Source organism: Patagioenas fasciata, chromosome 1 (assembly GCF_037038585.1).
Source record: "Patagioenas fasciata isolate bPatFas1 chromosome 1, bPatFas1.hap1, whole genome shotgun sequence".
NCBI lineage: Eukaryota > Metazoa > Chordata > Aves > Columbiformes > Columbidae > Patagioenas > Patagioenas fasciata.
The window spans coordinates 79,262,349-79,280,594 of NC_092520.1; the positions used below are offsets into that span (position 1 = coordinate 79,262,349).

General features: G+C 39.4%; 1 protein-coding gene across 6 annotated transcripts in view; it reads left to right on the top strand.

Moving 5' to 3' along the window:
- Window positions 1-213: 213 nt before the first annotated feature.
- SAMSN1 (SAM domain, SH3 domain and nuclear localization signals 1) overlaps window positions 214-18,246 on the top strand; it is a 95,991-nt gene continuing 77,958 nt past the window's right edge. Inside the window, exons 1-2 of one of the 6 annotated variants that reach the window (XM_071809651.1) lie at window positions 214-358; window positions 13,895-14,032. In XM_071809651.1, the coding sequence (XP_071665752.1) occupies window positions 335-358; window positions 13,895-14,032 (162 nt within the window). In that variant the 5' untranslated portion in view covers window positions 214-334. Of the gene's footprint in view, window positions 359-13,894; window positions 14,033-18,246 lie in introns of those variants that run through there. The other 5 variants (XM_071809655.1, XM_071809657.1, XM_071809667.1 and 2 more) reach the window with 5 other exon arrangements.

The following is an 18,246-nucleotide window of genomic DNA, read 5'->3' on the forward strand; positions in this document are numbered from 1 at the left end:
TAGGCATGAAGAGTTTTATTTCTATTAGATGATAAACTAAATGGAAGCAACAGCATGCAAGAGAGCATTTCTGAGTTCATGATCATTCATACCATGCTTTTGTTTCATTGGTAAACATTGTTCTTTAATTCAGAAAACAGTTTGTACTGGCCTGGGAAAGCTTGTCTCATTTGATAATGGGCTCTGAATCCAGTGGATTATTGCAGGGATTTTATCTTGCAGTAATCTCCAGGGAGAGATGTACAAACAGCTGGGACAGCAAGGAGGAACTGCATTGTGCGGCTGGAGTTTGTGAAGGAGAGTTTTGGGTGCTGGAAAGGATCACAGTAACAACATGAATCTTTTCTGTTTTTCTCTGGTAAGTGTACAGACGTTTTTATTTAGCTGTTTGCAGAGTTGATAAACTGAACTGCTGGATATGCTTGGATGGAAAAAGTCAAGATGTTATATCACAAACGGTGCAAGGGTTGTATAACAACATCGAGTCTCTCTAGCATAGATTAAAGTTTATAGATGAGAAATTATACATAGCTAAATATGCTTTAGTAAAAATAAGATTAAGTAAAAATCATGTAATAAATTAACTGTAACTATTACAAAACCATGCAGATTTAAGTATGGGGCATTTGATCCCAACACAGTAAAACATCTCATGTGCATGTTAAAATTACTAAATATATGTGTACTATAATTTGCTTTATAACTAGCTTGTATTGTTTTGTTTCAAGACAGCAGTAGTTTGGGAGAACAGCTAGAACTTTACAAGCATTAGCTTTCTATTAGTTGAGCATGAATAAAGTCATCAGGGCTAATCCAGTCATATGGTAATATTTACTCACAGACAGAGGAGCTGATTTAAGACCCTCTTTTTTTTTTTTTTTCTCTCTTTGTTTCTTTACCCTGAGAGAACTGGTCAGAATGAACAGGTAAATCGCAATAGGAAATCCACTGAAACTGTTTCTGTTTTTAAAGCTTAACCATCTGCCAATACCAATTCTCAGTATTAGTAGTGGTAATTAGTATATTTGCTGCGCTTACACAGCACTGTAGAACTGTTTGCCCATTTTTCATCTTTTGTCCAGACATTTATTATATCTTCGCTATAAGTTTAGAAAGAACAATAAAAATAAATATTCAGACTGCAAAGACACAAATCTTTGTGGTACAGTCTGTAACAGCTTGAAAATACCGATTCCTGCAGTTCTTTGGGACAGAACTGTTGTCAATATTTTATTGTTCAATTGGGGCAGCTTCTTGCTTTCTATGTGTTTCTCTTTTTAAAAAAGATGTTGAGCATTGCATCAGTTGAGAAATCCACATTTAGACAAAATGCAAGTTCGTTTGTGTGCCTGAGAGTGGGTCAAGTTGCCGTTTTTCTATTAAACAAGGTGTACAAAATCTCGAGTTTTTGTGAGAGATATAATGACTGCAGTAGTAATGGATGGTTCAGACAAGTGAAAGCTAGTGCCATGATAGTTTCTGTGATGGAATAATTGGTTCTGTTTAAATATTGCTGCTAAGAAGATAACCTTCGTTCCACACATGCTTTGCATGGGAGCCATTCTGTCTGCCGTGGAAATCTTCTGAGCACCTGGCAAAACGTCTCACAAGTTATCAAGATCTAAAGATAATTCATAGATCACTAATGTATGTAATAAATCTCAGAGCCCTGTGCAGTCCTCCCTATGCATGCCAGGCAGTGCAGTTGCTTTCTGTAATCAGATTGTCCAGCTTGGAAATAAGCTGGTGACCCAAGTATGTACACTAGCTGCTTTGTCAGCCTGTGACTGTGAAAAGGCTGGCAACAAAATGGGTGAAATATCAATATAAGGGGATTTTTCTCTTCAGGAGAAGCAAGTCAGAAGTGATGCACAGCAACAAAATAATTAATCTTTCAAAGACATTAGAGGAGCCACTTCCTTTATAGATGCAAATAGCCACTGATGAATATAAATCACTCCTGTTTTACATTAAGTGAACATCTGCAGTAACTGCTAAACCTGAAAGCACGGAAGAGAAGTCTAGACTACCACCAGACTGAACAAAAAGAGCTTTCAGAAAAACAATATTATCATGGAAGTATTTTCCTTATGTAGACTGACTGACAAGACTTCACCCTACAATGGGTGTGTGCTTGTGTGTGTACGTACATACAGATATATTTTTAAAATATGTTGGTTTATAGCACAGAAAGTAGTTTTCTATCTTACAGACTATAGTGGTTGAAATAAGCTAAAACCTGAGGGAATTACAAATATACTCTGTTTAAAAACAGAGTAGAACCAGACTTCTGGATGATCCAAAGTGTTGGTACTACTATGTAAGTTAAATGAACGTCAGTTTATGCTGTTGGAATTGACTCTCTGTGGGTTTGCTTTCATACCTTTCCACAAAACTGAGACATATTTTTAACACGAGAGACACAATGTTATGGGCCAGTCTAGCAAAAAGTGATGTGGAGGCTGAAGATACTCAAGAGTCACAAGAGGGTTGTAAGGGCTTTGGAGCCTGGACAGGACTCTGCCCTTCCCAGGGAGGCAGACAGAAATTACTCCAGTCTGTTGCCACCTGAGAACCCTTTGATCTCCTATCATGAGTGTTCCAGCATGGTGTATTTCCCCAGCAGTACTTTGTGTCCTGAGTTGACTTCAGAATTATTTGGTTTCTCAACTGAGATTAATTTTGTGTCAGACTCATTGCCTTGGTCTCAAGGGATTTGCAGACAAATTAGATGTGCCTTCAAAACCTTGTATCCCTTTTCCATTTACAAAATGATCAGAAGCATAAATGTTGCTTCTTTTGTAGATGTATCATGTAAAAAGGTAAACATCAGACCCTGAATTTGCAGTGTCTTTTCCATCTTATGGTCCTTAGCATGTCAGACAATTAAATCAGAACAATGCTGTTTGTATTATGGACAATATACAGAGAATTGCCCAACTCAAGCACTGCTTATATATGGATTGCAAGAAATTATGTTACCAAACCATGTATTTTGATACTCTGCCTAAAAAAGTGACAGCACGCTACAAATCTGAGAAATAAAATACATTTTTGAATTGTCAAGCACTTCAGTTAAGGTAGAACTTTTTTCTTACATTATTTTCCTGAATCAACTCTCTGATATCAAAGATATGCACACTGGGCTTAACACCAATTCACCTGGAACACAATCAGTTAATTCTGTCCTGAGTTATTAAATTTTTTGACAGGGTGTACTTTTACTGGTTTGATAGCATTGAGTCCTAGAAGCAGCAGAAGCGTCTCCTCAGAGGGGGTCATCTTTGACCACAATTGTACACTTCGCCCAAATAACAGGGTTTTCAGATTTTTTTTCTTTTTTTTTTTTTTTCTTTCTTATGAGGCTCCATTTATTAAAGTACGCATACTGAAAGACTAGATCCTGCCTTCTTTGGTAGTGAACAGCAGCATTAGTAATGGAACTAGTGAAGACAGGAAAATTTCAAATACTTAAGAGGTGCTGACACCTTGTATCTCAGAAACCTGTGTAAGAAGGGAAGTAGAGAATGCCTACAACACTTCTAGTCACAATGTTGCTCAGATCAGTTATTCAAGTTGAACACTGATCTTACAGTTTAAGCCAAATAACACCCCTTGCATTTGTCTCTTTATCTTCCATATGGTAGTTCGCTAACCACCACTTTTGCTAGTAAAATATAAAGTACTGAGTGAGAGTCTGATCATCTTAGTTATTTTCAGTAGCATAGAGTTAGTTATGTATTTTATTTTGATAGTTGTTTTAAAGAAGTGCTGACACCACAATGTAAAATGTATTACATCTGATGCTATAAACTGAAACAGGCCTTAGCGCTAGAAACTAAGGTTTCTATAGTGCAAGATGCAGGGAAAGTATTAATAAAAATGGTATAATAGAGAAATTATTAATTAAGGAGAGCCTCCATGTGTTAAAGAAATCACAGAGTAAATAGAAATATGCTAATGGTGAAATGGCTATTGGGACATGATGTTACTCAGCAATGGATTTGACTTAAAAATATGTGTTTCAACAAAGAACTACCTGAATGTGGAAAGACCGTCCTCTAAAGTGTAGTGTGAGTAGAAGATGGCTGAGTGGTTGGTTGAGCTTTGTAATGCTTCCCATGTAATCATCTCCATATACTCCTTGTCCTTTTTAGCTTGATTTCTATCATCCAACTGCACACAGGAGTTCACATTTAAACACTGAGATGGAGAATGACCTGATTGCATTATTAAATGCACCTCTCTCTGCTTTGTGATTGATCTAGCTTCTGCATGCCATGATAATAATATCCTGCAAAGAAAAGAGCCACAGACAAATACTTTCTTCTGGATCTGAACTAGGGTGTTTGCTCCATAAAATTCTTGATGCAAAGTGCTTCAAAAAGCTTTCTCATACCATGTAGGAGAAACTAAATATACTAACTACTGCAGTATCAAGTTAATGTTTTCTTCTGCTATCACTCATATTGCTCTGCGACGCTTAGTGTGCTCTGGATGACTAAAAGAGCTGATGTGTGAAATGGAAAACTTTACTGACATCATGTTTTTTTTGCTACAAAAGTAGACATAAATTAAAACAAACAAACACACAAACAAAAAACAAACAGGAAGCAGAAAGCATGAAAATTTTAATTTCATTTTAAAACTTTGTATTGCCCTGAAAGTTATTTCTTTCTATATTTCTCTCCTATAAAGTGTAAGACCAGTCAGCAGAGGAAACTCTTTCATAAACTGAAGGTGCACTTTGTTAGGTGCTCTCTCTCACTCTTTGATGCTTTCTCATGCATGGTCCCTGTCTTGCATTCATTCTCTCTTGCACTCCCCTCTCTCATGTGCACTCACTCCTGCTAGTGCCTGCTCTTACTCAAGCCCACTATCTCATGCACCCTCTTTATTGTCCCCTTGCTCTTCCCCACACCTTTGCCCTTTCTTGAGCCCACCCTTTCCTGTGCCCTTGTGCTCACTCTTTGTGTTGCTCAAGTTCTCTCATTCTCATGCTCCCTTTTTGATGGCACCGTCTCTCACATATTCTTGCATTCTGTTTCTCAAGACCCTTCTCAGTATCTCTCCTTTTTTTGCACTCCCACTTTCTATCACTCTCCCTTTCTTACACACAAACCTTTTTCATGCTTTAGCTCTTTCTCACATACTTTGTTGCACACACTTGTTCTCTTGCATGTGCTCATGCCTTCTTGTGCCCGTGCCCTTTTTCCTGTCCAATGTTTCTTGCACCTTCTCACTCACTCTTTCTCACATGCTTTATCCTCCTCTCTCACATGCCCACTCTTTCTTTCTCACCCTCTATCTCATCCTCATGCTCTCTCACATGAACTTTCTCTTCCTCCCATACTTGCTCTTTCTTGCAAATGGTCACAATCTTTCTAATGCCTGCTCCTCCTTCTCATGACCTCATTCTCTGACTGCCCTTCTTGAACTTTTTTCATGCTCATATGTGCTTTCTCAACCCCCTTTCTTGTTATTTTGCATCCTTTCTTGTGACTTTGTTCTCATTCTTTATCATACACTCACCTTATTGCACACACTTTCTTTTTCTCCTGTCATGTTCTAGTTTCCTGCATAGTCTTATTCACATGCTCTCATTTTCTTTCTCTTTTTTCTCTCTGTCTTTCCTTTCCCCTTTCCCTCTCTCTCCCTTCTTTTTCTCCTGCTATCCCTTTTTCAATCATCCTTTCTCTCATGCAAATGCTCACTCTTTCTACCATGATGGTACGCCTACTCCATGTCTTGTGCCCTTGCCATTTTCACAACTCTTGTGACCCTGTGCCTTTTCTTATATACCCATGCTTGGATTTGTGCACAAGCTTTTTCTTGCACTCTCTCACTTCTTTTGTGCCACCTCTATCTTTTCCCCACACACTGTCTCCTTCTCTCCCCTTCTTGAGTGCTTTCTTTCTTGAAAGCTCTCTCTCTCTCCCCCTTTACTCTTTCTCTATCTAGCACTTTATTTTTCTTCTTGCTCTTGCTCTCTCACACTTTCATTCTCACACACAATCACACTCACATGCTTGCTCTTTCTCAGTCACTCTTTCTTGCACACACTCCCTTTCTCACACCCTTACTCCCTTTCTTATGCCCCCACCCCATTCCTTGCAACCTTGTGCCCCTTCTTGTGGCCTTGCTCTCATACTTTCTCATGCTCTTGCATGTAAATTCTCATGCCACCTCTCTCCACATGCAGACTCTTTCCAGCACACTGTCTTTATTCATATTATTTCTCCCTGCTTTCTTGAGCACTTCTTTTCTCATGTTCTTTCTCTCTTTCTTTCCTTCTCTTTTTCCCTTTCACTTTCTCTTATGCATGTCCTCTCATGTCCGCTCCTTTTCTCACATTTTCATACTCTTTCTTGCAGCCTCTCACACTCTTTCTCACAATACTGTGCCTTTTCTTGCAAGTGTACGGGCTTTCATGCAACCTTGCACCCCCAACAGCCTCAAATCCTTTCTTGCAGTCTCATGTTCAGTCAGTCTCACAATCTCATGCTTGCTTTCTCAGGCACACAGTATTTCTTGAACTGTGCCTCACTCTTTGTCTTTCTACCTCTCTCTCACATGAGCTCTCACACTTTCTGTTCCTTGCTCACTCCTTCCATCCTTTTCTTTCTTGCTCAAGCCCTCACTCTCTTTCTCCTGTGCTACCTTTCTTCTATATGCTCATGCTTTCTTGTGTACTCCCTTTCTCAAATGCTCTCACTTTCCCATGTGCTCACTCTTTTTTTGCACTTGCATTTTCTCACATATTCATGCACATTGCACCCTTTCCCCTACTTTATCTTGTGTCCACTCTTTCCCCCACCTTCACAGTCTATTGTTCTCTGTTTAAAGTTCTTCCTCTCATTTTCTCTCATCTTTCTGCTATTGTCTTCTCTCTCTCCTTCTCCCTCTTTCTGTCATGTGCGTCCTTTCTTGTGCATGTTTGTGTGCTTGTTCTGCTGCCCTCATGCCATTTCTCTTGACTCTGCGATATTTCATAGAATCATAGAATCATTTTGGTTGGTAAAGACCTTCAAGACGATCAAGTCCAACTGTTAACCTAACACTGCCAAGTCCACCACAGAACCATGTCCTTAGATGCCACATCTTCATGACTTTTAAACCCCTCCAGGGATGGTGACTCAACCACTACCCTGCGCAGCCTGTTCCAGTGCTTCACAACCCTTTCAGTGAAGAATTTTTTCCTAGTATCCAGTCTAAACCTCATCTGGTGCAACTTGAGGCCATCTACTCTTGTCTTATCACTTGCTACTTGGCAGAAGAGACCAACATCCTCCATGCTACAATATCCTGTCAGGTAGTTGTAGACACCAATAAGGTCTCCCTTCTGCCTCCTTTTTTCCAGGCTAAACAGCCCCAGTTCCCTCAGCTTCTCCTCATCAGACTTGTGCTCCAGACCTCTCACCAGCTTTGTTGCCCTTTTCTGAACTTTCTCCAACACCTCAATGTCTTTCTTGTCATGAGAAGCCCAAAATTGGACACAGGATTCGAGGTGCAGCATCACCAGCTCTGAGTATAGGGGGACAATCACTTCCCTAAACCTATTGGCCACATTATTTCTGATACAAGCCATTGTGCCCTTTATTACAAACTCATGCTCACTCCTTTTTACCCATTTATGATAGCTTTTTTGCATGCACTTTCTCTCTTGTGCCACCTCTCTATTTCCTGTACTCTCCCTGTTTCTTGCTCCCTCTCTGCCCTCCTTGCATGCTCTCTTGCTCTGTTCATTTCTTCCTTTCTCCCTCTTTTTCAATATATTTCTTATTTGTGCACCTTTGCTTTTTCTTGCAAGTGATCATATTCTTTCTTGTGATCACTGTCTTTTTCATATCCATGCTTTTTGCCACACCCTGTTTTGCACCTTCATGCCATTTGTTGCAACCTCACTCTCACTCCTTCTCATGCCCTTGCAATCACTCTGTCATGTGTACATTCTCTCTCCCTTCTATGCTCTCCCTGTTTCTTGCACACAAATTCCCTCTTTCTTGAGTTCTCTCTCCATTTCACTACTTCTATATCTTCCCTCCTCACTCATTTTCTCTTTCATTTCCTATATATTGGTCTCCTCCTCTCTATCCTTCTCTTTTTTTTCCTATCTTTGTGTCTTTGTCTCTTTCTGTTTCTTGCTGTGGCGAAATCTCTAACTCACTATCTCTCACATGCACACACAAACTTTCTCAAGTGCAATTGCTCTTTATCACACATGATCATGCTTTTCTTTGCTCTCTCACTCTCTTATTCCCTCATTCTTGCACCAATGTACCCTTTTTTGTGCCCTTGTGCCCTTTCTTATGCCTGTGTCCCCATTCCCATGTTACCCTCTTTCTCATGACTTTGTACCCTTTCTTGCAAGCTTATTTTCGCATTCTGATGTCCTTGTGCTCACTTTCTTTCTCACACCACCTCTTTCCTAAACACCCTGCCTTATTACTGCATTCTATTTCCCCCTCAATCCCTGTCTTTCTTATTTACATGCCCTCCTTGTCTGCCTCACTCTTTCCCCTCTTTCTCTCTCTTCTTACTCTTCTTTCTCCTCCCCTCTCATTCTCACTTAATCTTCTTCTTTCTTTCTTTTTCTCTCTCTCCTCATATTCTCTTCTCCATTTTTGTCTCCCCCCTTCATCTCTCCCTCTCTATCACTTTTTAATGTGTGCACTCTTTAACTCCCTTTCTTGTGTCACATTATAATAACCTTGCTCTTCCTTGCATGCTTGCTCTCTCTTGTTTCTGTGTGCTGGATCTTTTTATTGTGTCCTCACACCCATCCTTTCTCGTGCAAGCTTTATCTCCTTCTTTCCTGAGAGTTTTCTTACTTGGGGGTCTTTATCTCTCTGTCTCTCTCCCCCTCTATCTAGCTCCCTTTCACTCACATGCACTTTTTCTCTCAGTTAACAATGCTCTTTCTTGTGCTTGTTCTCTTTCTCTCAACCTGCTCTCTTTCTTGCACCCTTGCTTCCTTTCTGACAATCCCCATTCTTGTGACTTCATTGCCTTTCTTGTGACCTCACGCTCTTTCTCTTAACCTCATTCTTGTTCCTTCTCATGCTCTCACACTCATTTTCTCCTGCCTGCTTTCTCTCCTTCTGCCATACTCTCTCCTGATTTCCAGTGTGGTCCCTACCTCAATCACTTTTTGAGCTTTATCTCCCTCCACTCCTTCTGTCTCTTCTTCTTTCTTCCTCTCCCCACCTCGTTCTTCCTTTTTCTCACTCTCTTTCAGACACTATCTTTTTCTTGCTATCTCTCGCACACACTGAAACTCTTTCTTGCACACTTACTCTTTCTCACATGTCAGGTCTCTTTCCTGTGCCCTCACAGCTGTATCTTATTGTGCCTTCTCTTTCTTGCACATGGTTTTGCTCTTTCACCCACCTGCTTCTCTTCTCATGGCCTCACCACTCTCTTTGTTGCACCCTCATGCCCTTTCTCATGCCCTTGCTCCCTTTCTTGAGACTTCATGGTCACTCACTGTCATGCCCTCATGCTCACTTTCTTGCAGTCTTTCCCCAGCTTTCTCAAGAGCTGTCTTTCTCACAAGTGTTCTCTTTCTACCTTGTACACACTTGCCATATCTCAGTGCACACTCTTTCTCACAAGTTGTCCTACTCTTTCTTGTGCTCACTCTCTTTCTCACACCCTGTCTTGTGGCCTTGCACCCTTTCTTACACCATGTCCCCCATTCTCATGACCTCATCCTCTTTCTCACAAGCTCACTCTCACTGTTTCTCATGTCCACATATTCACTTTCTTGCACACACTTTCTTTTTCTTGCATAATCTCTCTTTTGTGAGCCACCTCTGTCTCACACACACTCTCTCTGCACTATTTACATGATCTCCCTACCTCTTTTTTAAGCTGTCTTATGATCTCTCCCACTTTTTTCCTCTCCCTCACTCTTCCCCTCTCTCTTGCTCTTCCACTCTGTTTTCTCTATTTTTCTCTCATGTGCACTCTGTTTTCCACCCACACTTATTTTGTTGTGCCTGCTCCTTCTTTCAGGCCATCACATCCGTTCTTGGGCCAGTGCTTCCTTTCTAGCACCATCGTGCCCTTTCTTCTGACTTCACACCTCTTCTTGCACCCTCTCACTCAATTTTTCTTATGCCCTCATGCTTCTCTCCTTGTGCCTGATTTTTCTTTCACATGCCATCTTTTCCCAACACACTCTCTCTTTCTCGCATTCTCTTGCACTCTCATCTTGTCTTTCACGTGGGCACTTTCTTGCACCCTTGCTCATGCATGCTTGCACTTTATTGGCACACTTTTTTTCTCAAGCACTTACCCTTTCTTATGCTTTTGCCTTTCCTACACTTTTGCTCTTCTCTGTGCCCTCATGCTTGCTCATTCTCACATGAGCATTCCTTTTTCTTGTGAGCATGCCCTCTCGCATGTGCTCACTCTCTCACTTGTATTTCCTTTCTCGTTTTCTCTCTCATGGACACTTTCTCATGTGCTCACTCTTTCTTTCATGCAGGTGTACTTTCTCATGCCCTCTTTTTTTCTCACATTCTCACTTTCTTGTGTCCTCACACACTTTCTCACAACCTTGTGCTTGATCCTTTTCACACTCCCATGTTTGCTTCCTTACTCCATCTCTCTGCATTCCCCATCACCACACCTGTGCAATCTCTCCTTCTTTTGCTGTCTCCCTCTTAATTTCTTGTGCATTTCCTTTCTGGAGTGCCCCTTCTTTCTTGTGGACTTGCTTCTTTTGTGCCCTCCCTCTTTCTTACACCCTCATTCTTCCTCGCACACGTTTTCTGTTTCTCATGAAACCGCGCTCTCACATGTTTATGTGCTTTACCCCATACTTATGCCTTGCTTTCTTGTGCCCGCCCCTTCCCATGCCCTCACGCTGTTTCTCATGTGGGCTTTCTTTCTCATTTGATCTTTCTCATGCACTCTCTCCTCTGTTCTTTAGCAGTCTTTCTTACCTGCTCTTTCTCTCTTCATCCCACCTTCCCTCTTTCTCTCTCAATATTTCTTGCTTTATTTGGGTTTTGTTCTTTCTTGCTCCTTCTCTCTTGCTCCCTTTCCTTTTCTGTCATGCTCACACTCTTTTCTCATTTATGCTGACTTTTCCCTGCACACTTGCTCTTTCTGGATAGTGATACGCTCTTTCTCATGTCCTCTCCTTTTCTCACATCCTCGCTCTCTTTCTCATGCCTGGTCTCTTTGTTGCACCTTCACTTCCTTTTTCACAACCTTGCACTCTTTCTTGTGACCTTGTGCCTTTCCTGCAACCATGCACTTGCACCTTCCTACACCCTCATGTTCATTTTCTTCCTCATGCCATCTTTTTCTCGTGCCATTCCATTCATTCTCTTTCTTACTCTCTATTTCACTTTTTCTTTCTTGTATGGTCTTTCTCACACACTCTTGCGCACATGCACTCACTCTTTTTTCATGCCTTTGCTCTCTTGCTCACTTTCTTCTCCATGCTCACATTCCTTCTGTGCATTCTCTTTCTTGAATGCCCTGCCTTTCTTGCACCCTTGCTCCTTTCCATGCCCTCACTCTTTTTGGTGCCCTCCCTCTTTCTCATGCCCTGGTTCTTCCTCTCATACACTTTTTATTTCCATTACACTACTCTCCACTTCTCTCACTCACATGCTTCCCCATGCACTCATATCCCTTCCCATGTTCTTATGCTCACTCTTGCTCAAGCAAGCTTTTTCTTTCTCGTTTGATAGCTCTTACTCATGCCCTCTTTCTTGCTGTCTCACTCCTGTTCACTACCTCTCATGGTTTCTCCCACTTGCTTTCATGCATTCTCTCTTTCTTCCTTCCTATCTTGTCTCTTTCTTTCTCTTCTTTACCTGCTCACTCTTCTGTGTGCTTGCTCTTCCTTTTGCACTCACTTTTTCTTGTGCTCTTTCTCGTGTGCATTCTTGTTTTCTCAAGTGCTCCACTTCCTGCATGCATCTTTTTTCTTGTGCCTTCATTCTGTTTCATGCACTTCCTAGTCCTTATGTTCTCACTCTTTCACATGCATTTGCTCTTTTTCTGCATATTTACTTTTTCTTACATGCCTGCCCTGTCTTGCAGCCTTGAGCTTCATCTTTCTCACATGAGCTTTCTGTCTTGTTTAAGCTCTTTCTCACACTCTCCTTCTTCCCATCTTGAGAACTCATTCTCACGTGCTCCGCTTCACGATCTTTTTCACTTTCTCTATTGTTATCTCTCCCCTCTTCTTGTCTCTCCTCTTTTCCCTTTCTTATTCTCGCTCTTTTCCTCCCTTCTCTCCACTATATATTTTTCTTTCTCTCTTTCTGTCTTCTTTTTCTCTCTTACCCTCTTCCTCTCCTCTCTCACTCACCCTCACTCTCTTTTCCCTCTCTTTTTCTCTCTCTCATGCACCTTCTTTCACACAAGCTCTGTTTTATGCTTCCATCTCTTAATTAAATATTCTCTTCACCATAGTCCTTTATTATTCCATATTGAGGGAGAAGTATAGTGTTGCATTTACATTGCAGAACCCTGGAAGTGTGTAACAAAGTTTTAAACTCTACATTTTTGTCTAGAAATGCCCAGTCCACAACTTCAGACCGGAAGCCTGAACCGTCATTGTTACTCATAAACACGGTGTCAAACCCCAGGCTTAGCTGGCTGTTAGGAGCACAAGCCATGTGCAGTGTGCTTCCTAAGCCATGCCACTTTCCTGGGAAACACTAACTCATTCATTCCTAGAATAAACTCCAGTACATAACTTGAGTATTTTCAAAAAGTTCAACTTGTAATATGTCTCACACAACATTTATCTCAGCTTATTATGACTCTAGTAGACCGAAGCAAATAAAGATCCATAGATAAATATTGTGGTTATGAAAATTAGTCATGTCTTTGTACTTTTGTTTCACCAGTCAATAATATTGCCTGTAAAGCTTTACATTTTAACCATATGACTTCAAATATACATCTATGTTTACCATCTGTACTAAAGGAACAAATGTTTTTAAGTTATAATATACCATGTCAATTTTAATGGCGTTGCTCTGCAGCAGGTCACACTGTTATTAATTTGATTTATTCCTCAATTAATGCAGTTTAAATGAGTAATCAAAATTCATCGGGAAAATATTCACTGCAGATCAAAGTAGCAACATCTAAAATCTAGGATCATTAGTTAGAGTGGCTTTAGTTTTGCCATCTGCTTTCATGTAATTATGGAATGGTGGTGTGTATATGTAATCGTGACTCTTGGAGTTGTGGGATAAATGTGAAAATCTTAGTTTCTGCTAAAATGTTTCAATTCTTGGTGGCTGGAGGAAAAGAATCCTTACATGTGCATTATAACATAGAGTTCAAAAATTTGAATGCAAATGGAATTTATTTTTAATTCCAAACATTTTCACTATTTTAGGTACCTAGATAATGACTTTCAAACTCTGGGAGTTGGCAGAATTTTTCCCATTTCTTTCTAAGGAGGAAGGTTACCTTTCTGCATTGAATTAACTTTTTTTCCCCATTAAAAAGATGTACTAACTATAAAATATTTTAATAGTCTATATAGGAAGTTTCATGATTTCTAGTTTTCACAGTTTTCACAGGAATTTTCATGTAGTGTTCATGTGGAGACCTATACCTGATTTTACTCCTGAGCAGATAATGTTCATTTTTGCTGTACACTCAGCTTTACTCCTGACAATCTGTGGAATTTAAGCTATTATATTGTGAAGTCCAGCATTTGGGTGCTAACTGTGATCAATCTCTATATGCTTTTTAAAGAGAAAGAAGTAAATAAAGGAGTTCAGAAGACAGGGGAGGAAAATCACTCTCTATTATGTAAATCACATAAGCTATTTTTTAAAAATTACTATTTTTTTAATGTATTTACGAGTGTTCATCTTTGAAAATTTGTTTAAATGTATTTTAGGAAGGCTCAATGGACAGCTTGTATGAGCCTGTCCCAGAACATCAAGAACCTGAGGATACAACCACGATTGACAGCCGGGCCAGCACTCCAGTGAGCACACATGTGAACTGTGGACCACCCGATAGGGCTATGTCTTTGGTAAGTAAAATTTAATTGCAAAATATGCAATGCATTTTACAAAGAAGTGTAACTCTGTATTCAGCTGACTTAACTGCCAGTTCGAACTATTTAGGCTCTTTAGAGCCACTGTTCAAATCTCATATCTGTAGCCAATGACCCGATTTCTGTCCAGTCTTAACAAGCACACTTGAAAAACAGGTCATGAGTTTCTATACAGCTAGCAGCAAAGTGAGATTAGTGCAGCTTCACTGTACAAAGGAATTTATATTTGCAAGTAATATCATATGAAAATGCTGGGTACAGATTTTAGTAGAGTTTGTCTCTACAGGATATACTATGGGTGTCTTTGGTTGTACTTTTTATTAACAAAAAAATGCATTTCTAAAACATGAGTTATATGACTTTTGTAACTGATGGCCTCTGGAATAACCTTTACATTTTATAAGATCTCATTAGGGAAACATGTGAAGGAGGTTGTGTTCTGTTTGTTTGTTTGTTTGTTTGTTTGTTTTCTTCCTAAATAGTGTTTTCCTACTTAATCCTTTATTATTGGTATGTTATTGGTACAATATATCATTGAGGTTTTGACAAATAGTTTAACATAGCATATTATATTTCCTAATCTTTTTCATCTAATAATCTCTGTTCTCTTCTTTACAATGCTTCATCCTTTATAATTGCTATATCTATAACAACATACGATTTAGTCTGGTGATGGCATAAACAGAAAACAGGTTGTTCATTATTCAAAGAAGAGAGACTGTCCTCCATTCAGAAATTATACCAGGCTTTACCCATATGCACTCTGAGTTAGGTACCATGTACATAGGAGACTGCTGGGCCTATGGTGTCACAAATATCGCAAAGCAGATTTGCACACAGGACTGGCATGGAGAGAGTGCTGGAGATGGTGGGATAGGAGAATTCTTCTCAGACCCTTCTGATATATTTCTCCTTAACTTGACTTGTTCTGTTTTCTGATTTGGCAGCATAACTTCAGAATTTTCATTATATTAGTATAGAGTTAGACTTCATAATTTTTTTTGCTATTTTCATTGAACCAGCCTAGAGAAGCAGATTTGCTACTAGTGTAGGATTAGAAAATCTTGTATGTTATTCTGAACAAGTGGTAACAAAGCATTTTTCACATTGCTCAGTGCCAGTTTTGTGGGATAGCACTGCACAGTCCATGAAGCAGTGAACAGAAGAATCCAGCACTTTAGTTTCTGCTAACTCTTATCAAACATTTCTGTTTTCCTAAGGGGAATGTTTTAGTGATGGCACATTTATTCATCAGTGAATTTAAATTTCATCATCAATAAAAGCAACCCTAAACCCGTAAGCAAACTGTTGATTCACTAGATATTAACAAGAAGCTTCCTAAGACTGGATGTGGGTTTTATTTTGTTCTGTTTTGAGAAAATATTCAGCTCAGCACTTAACTAAAAATAACAGCTGTGTCACTGTGCTGGCTGTAGAATCAACATGATTATTTATAAAATACTCTCTGGAAATGGAAAACAAGATTAGTGATGACATGTCGGCAGTAAGACCTCTGGAAAAAATGTCGCTAAGGCCAAAGGACTATGTGTAATCTTATCTGCTATTTCTAGCATGTGAGTTATTAGACCTACACCTTGGATGAAGCCGTTAAGCTTATTAACTGAGCCCATTTGTACTTCTCTCCCATTTTTAATTCCATCACTTCATTCCAGGCTGCAGGGCGGCCCCCATAGCATGATAAATTCAGAGCATTATTGGCTCCCTCAGGCCCTGATGCAGTCATCTATCATTATTCAGTAATGCATATACTTAAGTGCACTGCTAAGTAGGTATGGGCTCGAGTGTATGTTTAAATGGTTGTCTGAACCACGGCCATACAGATTCCATGGAGCTGTTAAATCTCCTCAGGGTGGAGCAGCCTGGCACAGCAGATTTCCTCCTTAGGATGCTTTGTCTCCTTCATATTTTCTATACAACCTTGGACATCATCAGGGCAGGCTTTCAAGGTCTGCTCCCTTCAACTTAAAAAAGGAAGGCTAGTGCTAGAGGAAATTTTTCCTTATACTGCAGCAAGGTAGTTATTTTCTTGCAGTTATCTTGTCTGTTGTGATTTGTCCTAATCATAGCTGGGCTGTGACATTCTTCTGGAAACACGGGAAATATAGGGTACTGTGTTCACTGAACCTGTGCAGGACATAATTCGGTGAACATACCCTTTGGGCACCTTTTTGAACCATAATTATTTTTGCTCCTGTCTAAATATCTGCCCCAAGTGACACATCCTGGACAAAGAATAATCTCTCATGTACACTGGTCTTCTCCTCCAAGAAACTTAGAAAACCTGTTTAGTATACAAAATGTTTTGACTAGGATGTTCCCACTCTGGGTTCATATGGTACTGTGTCATGCCTGTTATACACACTTGCCTTCTGATTTTAATCCTCCCAGGGAACTGGCCTGTTAACTTTTTGTTTGCTTTGCATGTTACTCAGCCAAAGTAATATTGTCAGACAGAAGGAGCAAAAATATATTTCTGGATTGTTTTTGAAACTTGTACATAGCAAAGCTGAATCAGACCTCCCTCAGAAACAGCTGGTGGCCAACAGTAATGAATCATATGGGTGCTCTTTGCCTTAACTATGCTAGTAACTAAGAAACTGTATTTCTACTGTTTGTAGCTTGATGTTAACAGTTTTCTACTTCATGAGCTGTCTTAAACTTCTCAAAAAATAGTCTTCAGTATCGAAACTATTTTCATATATTTCCTGGCAGATTTCTATCTCCAAATGTCATGAGATCCACATATTTTTGAACTGCTGACCGCCATATGATATATATATCAGAAAAGTGCCAAATAATTTATCAGTCTTCCTAAATTATTGCTAGGAAAATCACAACCAGTCATGATACCTGCTTTAATCTGCAGTGTTATAACTGGCATTTGATTCCGGTGAGGGAAAGAAGTTATCTGAAATGATCATTTCCCTGTTTGCAAGTCTTAACAAATTCCTGTCTTAACAGACACAGGAGCTTTCTCAGCCAGCTTGTAAACACCAGAGGGACTCATTCAGTTCTTTAATTCAGAACTGTTAGATAAAAGCAGGGAGAAAAGGATTTTATTAATAATTTCATAATGCTGAGTTTCCACATGTGCAGTTTGTTTTTAAGAAACAGATTGTTCGTATTTGGGTTAGGGAAGGAAATAAGTGTTCCCATAAACAAGGTAATTATCCACTTCAGAGAATGTGGAGAGTAGAGTCTAGATGAATCTTAATTTACATTCTAAGATCAAACGTGTTTAAAACTGCTTAATTTCTAGTTTCACATTAAAGTTACATACAATAAGTGTATCCAAATACTGAAGAGATACTTAAAAACTTATTCTTTTATGCCAATTTAGCCAACTGATTCAGACATAGGAGGTAGAGGTGTGTCAAATAAAAGGTACCATTTTTAAATGACCATTTAAGCCCACTGTTATGTTTCATTGTGGCACTGAATCCCATAACATCCAGTAAGCTCACATCAGTATCACCTCAATGTATGATATAATGCCATAAATGCATCTTTTGTTGGATTTTAAGGAACTGATACGGAAACATTGGTTTCAAATCGTGGAGGAAAAGTTTAAACCTACAATCCAATGTTTCGTGTTCCACACCAGGTGTTTGGCATGTGAAGACAGGAATTAATAGTCTTTGCAGGTATATGGCAACACTGAGGTTTAGAGAGGGGCATATCTCCACTTTTTTCCCTGGATCATATGCAGATTCTAATTTACAATATCCTTTGATTTATGACGCTATGTGTAATGCTTCCTTTAACAAGCCTCTTTGAAATAAAATATTTGTTATTTTTTAATGAGATGTTGACACTACCCTTTTAAAAAAGCCTTAAAATCACTTTTTCAACATTTTTCAACTTCTCTGTGTGCCTGTGCACCTCAACTAGTCATTTCTTTAGAGTTATTGAAAAGACTTGTTCCAAGACTAAAATGCTGAATTTCTTTTCAGCAAAACATTTCTCTCACATTGCTCACAGTATTTTGAAGTAGATGATAAATTCTGTATACACTTTTGCACACAGTGTCTGTGAACAAATCTACACATTAAAAAAATATTCAATGAAAACTGCATACAATTATTAGCATTCACAAATGTCCAGTTGCTAACAGGATGTACTACACTTGGCTAATATAACCTCAGTGCAATAAGACAGCCTTCTCTTAA